We start from the raw sequence: 6,501 nt of genomic DNA, 5'->3' as shown, positions 1-6,501 counted from the left end.
GGGTGTTCCAACTACAGAGGGATCACACTCTTAAGCCTCCCTGGTAAGGTCTATTCGGGGGTTCTGGAGAGGAGGGTCCGTCGGATTGTCGAACCTCGGATTCAGGAAGAGCAGTGTGGTTTTCGTCCTGGCCGTGGAACATTAAGTAACTAATCAATTAATTATTTTAGTAACTGCAGTGGTAGGACACCACCCATGGAGGAGAAAAATTATAACGTTGTTATCAGTCTCAACAAAACCCTAAAAAAGGAGATCTTTTCATTTGAAGAGCACACACAAGAGATTTAATTGTCGGTTGCACATTTATTAAAATATCTGAAAATAAAATCATCTATTGTTTTTCTAAAACTTGTGAATAAAATGTGAGTAAAATGTTTCATTAGGGTAAGGGAAAAATCTGGGTTGATAAAATAGTGTCTGGAGACCAGAGTATTGGCTTAGCTATATGTCAGGTTTTTAAACATCTTCAAACTGATTCAAGTATAAGATGAGTTGTGTTCACAAGTGCTACAAAGTTCTGTCTATTTTCTTGTTACTAACTGACTTGGCCTGATCTAACATGCAAGTTGATTGAACAGTATGGGCTAGACTGAGCTAACAATGCAGCACATTATAGCAAAAAAATGAAAACACGACAATGATCCAAATGGAAGGGAAGGGTTTTGGGTTGGTTATCTGTTATTTTTATAGTGCCTATAAAAAACCTATTCACCCCATGGATGCTTTGTTTTTATAGAAATATCATTTATCAGTCATGGTCAATATAAATCAGCCTTAAATCAACCTTTAAAACAATTTCAAGAAAAACTTCTTCAATATCAAATTTCTCCAGAGTGATACATCCATCCATTTTCTTTACCCACTTCTCCTTTTCCGGGTCACAGGGACTCCAGCAGTCATTGTGAGAGAGGTGGGGTAAACCGGTCATAGGTTCATCACAGGGGCACATGGAGACAAAAAAGTATTCACGTTCTCACTCACACCTAGGGTCCATTTAAAGTTACCAGTGAATCTAACTTTATTTTTAGTCTGTGGGAGAAAACCAGAGAACCTGGAGAAAACCCTTGCATGCATGGGGAGAACATGCAAACTTAACCCAGAAAGGCCCCAGGCTGGGAGGCGACAGCTCTAACCACTGCACCATGTCGACAGAGTAATGCCAATTAGATAAGCATATGTAATGTATGATAAGGGATAAGTGAAAGAATATTAAAAAGTACAAGTCAGAGGATGGATACAGAAGGATTTCTAAGGCCCTAAACATCCCCAGGACTTCTGTTGAATCCATCATGAAGAAATGGAAAGAATATGGGACATGTGTAAATCTACCAAGAGCAGGTTGTCCTCACAAACTGAGTGACCGTGAAGAAGGAAAATAATGAGAGAGACCACCAAGACACCTGTGAGCTCTCTGAAAGAGGTCCAAGCTTCAGCAGGTGAGATGGGAGAGACCGTACATTTAACCACTCTTGATCAGGTTCTTCAGCAGTCTGAGCTTTAGGGAGAGTGGCATAGATAAAGACACTGTTGAAGAAAACTCGGATTAAATCTCCACAAAGGCCAGCTGCTGTAAAGCACTGACCCATGGAGTCCTCCACATGCCGTTTTCAAAACTTTAGGGGAGTGGAAAAAGGCCAATTTATATTGACCACGACTGGTTTATGACAACAATAAAAACATTAAAACATCCAAGGGGTTATGATATTTTATAAGCACTGTAAATGTGTATATATGGGTGTACAGCTTGCAGGCACCTCAGTGATAACTAGTTAGGACTAATAATGAATTACAGAAACCCCAGCGAAATGTAATAAAGGCATCAATAACTGTTTCACACCAATTTGGTGGCATGTCCTCCTTCACTGAGGAGTTGTAGCTAGAAAAAGCTTGTTTTGATGTTTAAACCAATCTGTTTGTCTAATTCAAAGGCAGAGTTGAAGATCACCCAGACATTTCTGGCAGAACACTAGTGTCAATAGCAGTCTAATTAGTTAAAAGCATTGTAGTAAAGATAGAATATCCAAATACAATGATTTCTGTTCTGTTTTTGTTCAAATTAAGGAGGATTAGCTACATTCAAGTTTTTACATTTCTGAGAGAGTTTAACAGAGACTGAAAGGATGTTACTGTTTACTGGAATAGGCCGATAGAGTTGAAGATCATCTACAAAGCAGTGAAAGAAGCTGCTGTTTCCTGAAGATGGACTAAATGAAAGCATATATAAGGAGAACAGAATGGACTTAAAATAGAGCCCTCTTTGTTTGACTGTAATGTAAATGGTAAATGGCTTGCACTTATATAGCGCTTTATCTAGTCCAAGGACCCCAAAGCGCTTTACACTACAATCATTCACCCATTCACACACTGATGGCGGTAAGCTACATTGTAGCCACAGCTGTCCTGGGGCGTGCTGACAGAAGTGAGGCTGCCATCACACCGGCGCCACCGAGCCCTCTGACCACCACCAGTAGGCAAGGCGGGTGAAGTGTCTTGCCCAAGGACACAACAGCTGAGACTCCAGATGTTTTCTGATACGCTCTCCTTCGCGGTTCAGTGCCCGATTAGTTTTTGTCAGACCATCACTTTTCGCCATGACACCTGTCATCCTTCTCTCAAAGGTGTCAGTTCAGGTACGCCCTTACACTCACCTGTTGCTGACATGCTCTGGCGGTGGCCGGTTAGTCGCTTTTTTGCCTCCACCCCAAAATCTGACCACTTTTTCTCCACCTGGGGAATGTCCCACTCATTGAATTAACAGTAGGAAGGACGTGTTGCCACTCACAACGCTTCCTTTTATTTGTAACACCACTACTGTGGCTCCTAAAAATGATAATTTTTCTGTTTTCCACCTCATTCACCAGCACATCAATTTCTGCCTCAGTGAAATTTAGTTTCTTTGCTCTTTTCTCTGTGGTTGCCATTGGTAACCATGAAATAACATTGATCAACTGGCTCATACACCTTCACGAGGTGCTTTGCACTGACCAATAATGGTTGAATGTGGGTGTGTGGAGGGCAGAACCTGAGGCGGGACCTTGTGCACAAACTTTTAGGTACAGGAGTGATTTATAAAGGGAAGTTGCTTGCTGGTGTACATATACATAGTTTTATAAATCAGAATTTCTTTTGGTGTAAGCCATTTTCGCCTTTTTGGCGTACGCACACTTTTAGTATGAATCCTGCGCAATCTTTTATAAATGGGAACCCTGGCTTGTAGTGATGACTTCTTCTCCAGTCAAAAACAGGACCTGACTTATCTATAATTTCTTCTTTTAGGCAGCAGCGAAGGACAAACTCGTTATTGGCTCCTCCTCTAAATACAAAGAAACAAAAGATGGCTTTTTCATAATTGGTGAGTACAATAAATGAAATGATAATTAAAGGCCTTGCATTTCTTGAAGGAATCCATATCACCTACTGTTTCATGACTAAAATTGTTTTGAATATTGATAAAGTTGTAGCAGTTTTGGTCAAACCCTATAAAGTATGTTATAACAATGTCATGCAATATTGTGAGATCTTGCAAAATGCTTTAGCTCTCAGTATGCATTGTCAATGACTCTCAGCTACTACCACACCAAAAGTTTGTTCAATATCTGTATATTTGAATAAGGTATTGCCATTTTTGTGTTTGCTACTGTCAGTTAGCTGTGATGATCATGTTAAATTTGGTTACCTCCAAAAGTTAATCAGTTCAGATGTACATCCAGTGATTAATTAAAAGTTTAATTAAAATCTGTGTAGTGGTTCATGGGATATTTTACTAACACAACAGAAAACTGAACACACATACGCACATGCAGACACGGGCAAAAGCATTATCGCCCTTTCACCTTTAGCAATGGGTGATAATGATAAATCATAGAGACTCAGCACATCCACAGTCTGAAACAACAGCTGGAGTTGACAAGTGAAGATAAAAATGTGATTCAGTCAGAGAAACACCTTCACACAGAGGACAGAAATCGGTTCAGTTTCTGGGAAGTTTCACACTTTTTAACTTTTCTGAACTCCGGGTGCACATACATAAAATGTGCACACGTTGCATTCAATTTTCATCTCTTTAGGTCATGATAATTTATTAATTCGTTAATTTATGATGAATGCTGAGTAAACATTTGGGCTCAGAGTTAAAAAAATCAAAGTAAAACGACATGTTGATGGTGAACACAAATGTAGAGGCTGCAAATGTGAAGCACAGCAGTCATCTTTAACTTTATTGTTCGAAAATGATAAGGAAGAAAGTGTGTCAAAGAAAACACATAGTGAAATATATATATATATTTTTTAATTATTTCACAATGGCATACCTGTGTGTTTCAGGTGCGTTTGAGAACGGACTTGCTGAAGGTGAAATTGAAGAAGCTCTACAGCCGGTCTCTGCTCTGCGTCTGGTGGTTCACGCTGACTCTGATGTGTGGGCCCTGCTGAGTGAGGTTTGGCCTTTTAAATTCTGCATTTTTTTACACAGAATTAGAATTTATTCTCTTAAAAAAAAAGGTTTTGTTGCTGTATAAATTAGGAAAAACAAGTGTTTCTGCAGCCTGACAGCAGCTGATTGGACGTCAGCAACAGGTTAAGTCTCTCAGTTGGAAACTTGGACACAGACTTTCAGCTAGAAGTTGGATATTCAGGATGCAGAGACATTCCCCTTCGTAGAAACACCATCTTCATAAAGTGGAGGGGTATGAGCAGCCCAATAATCCTAAGGTCTATGTTGTCTTGAGTGTCAGCCCCTGACAGTTTCCCAGTGTAAACTCTTTTCAGGGAAGGAGTCAGACTAAGAGGGGGGGTTTGTTGGCGAGCACCCGGTGGTCGAGCCTTGGTGAGGTTAGGCGATACCAACTACATAAAGTTGGGCTCACCTCTACACACAGCTTGAACTCTGCAACCCCTGGAGACTCTTTCCTACTCTGGAGTTACCCAGGGAGACGGACGTCGGGAGGTTGTGGGGTACTCACAAGCCCCCAGCTGAGTTCCTCGGTGTTTGAGTTCTCTCTGGTGAACAAGGTCACCTTTCTGCAGCTTTGAGCTGCAGGAGGGAAGGTTCTGATTGTTGCTTGTGCTTATGGACCAGAGTTCAGGTTACTTGGCCTTCTTGGAGACTCTGGATGTTTTTCTGAAAGTGTTGCCATCTGGGGATTCTGTTGTTCTCCTGAGTGACTTCAATGCCCATGTGGGCAATGCCTGAGTTATCTGGAGGGGAGTGAATGGGAGGAACGGCCTCCATGATCTGAACCAAAGTGGTGTTCTGTTACTGGACGTCTGTGCTAGGCATAGGCTGTCCATAATGAACATCAAGTTCAAGCATAAGGGGGTTCATAAGTGTATTTGTTATCAGGCTACCTTGGGCCAAGGGTTAATGATCAATTTTGTAATCAAACCACCAGACCTGCCCTATGTTTTAGACACTCAGGTAAACAGAGGGGCAGAGCTGTCAACTGATCACCACCTGGTGGTGTGTTGGGTCCGGTGGCAGGGGAGGCTGCTGGACAGACCTGGTAAACCCAAATGAGTAGTGGAAATGAACTAAGAATATCTGGCTGAACGCTTTGTCCATGAGATCTTCAACTCACACCTCTGGGAAAGTTTGTCATGTGTCCCATGGGAGGTTGAGAACATTGACTCTGAACGGGCCATGTTCAGGGTCCCTATTACAGATGTGCCTTCCAGGTTGCTGTGGCCTGAAGATCATTGATGCCCATTGTGGCAGCAGAGCTGGATGGCTTTGCTGAATCTTGTTAAAGAAGCTGAAACTGAATTGTTGAAGTTAAACAATCAGAACAAAAAGCTGAAGTTAACATACCAGAGCTAAAAGCTGAATGTAACTAAACAACAACTAAAAGCTAAACGCAAAGAATAGCTACAGGCAAAAATGAGCAAAACGGTGACTAAAAGCTAAAAATCAAACAAGTATGCTAACAAGTTCAAAGAGCACAAAGATTTTTGAAGGATTTGAGTTCTCTTTTCATTTTAGTGAGGAAAAAGTTTAAAGTCAAATGTTTCAAAAAGTAAAAAAATGACAAAAACCAAAGGTCATAGCCATACTTTCCTGAACAAACTAAATGTTTTGATTTAGTATGAATTGTTAAAATAGCTGAAAGTAGTGTTGGGCGATATGGAAAAAATCCTATATCACGATATGAATAATTTTATATCACGATAACGATATATATCACGATATACCCCAATTACGTACGTTGTCAGTTATTCTCTGAAAAATATGAAAAAAATAATCTAATTTCTTACTTTTTTCGAGCTTTATTTCAAAGTGACATTTAACTGAACTTTCACAAATGAGATCTGCTGCATTTTAGTGCAGCAATATATATGTACCTGTTAGACGTAACAGTAATAAATGACAACAGACTCCATTATCTTCGGCCGGCTATAGTTTCACTTTTCGCAACTTTCCCCGGCTCTTTTACAACTTGTTTGACCTTGCACTTTTTGGATTGTTAAATATTCTTTTTCGTGGTTCTTCTTTAAGTGATAGAAGAG

At 40.4% G+C, this 6,501-nt stretch overlaps 1 protein-coding gene across 1 annotated transcript in view; it reads left to right on the top strand.

The window, feature by feature from the left end:
* LOC108240004 (alpha-1,3-mannosyl-glycoprotein 4-beta-N-acetylglucosaminyltransferase A) overlaps positions 1–6,501 on the top strand; it is a 34,369-nt gene that overhangs the window by 25,143 nt on the left and 2,725 nt on the right. Inside the window, exons 13-14 of the mRNA XM_017423086.3 lie at positions 3,277–3,352; positions 4,324–4,436. Coding sequence (XP_017278575.1) covers positions 3,277–3,352; positions 4,324–4,436 — 189 coding nt within the window. The remainder of the gene's footprint in view (positions 1–3,276; positions 3,353–4,323; positions 4,437–6,501) is intronic.

Source organism: Kryptolebias marmoratus, linkage group LG9 (genome assembly GCF_001649575.2).
Source record: "Kryptolebias marmoratus isolate JLee-2015 linkage group LG9, ASM164957v2, whole genome shotgun sequence".
Classification (NCBI taxonomy): Eukaryota; Metazoa; Chordata; class Actinopteri; order Cyprinodontiformes; family Rivulidae; genus Kryptolebias; species Kryptolebias marmoratus.
This window is presented reverse-complemented; position numbering and strand designations above follow the sequence as displayed.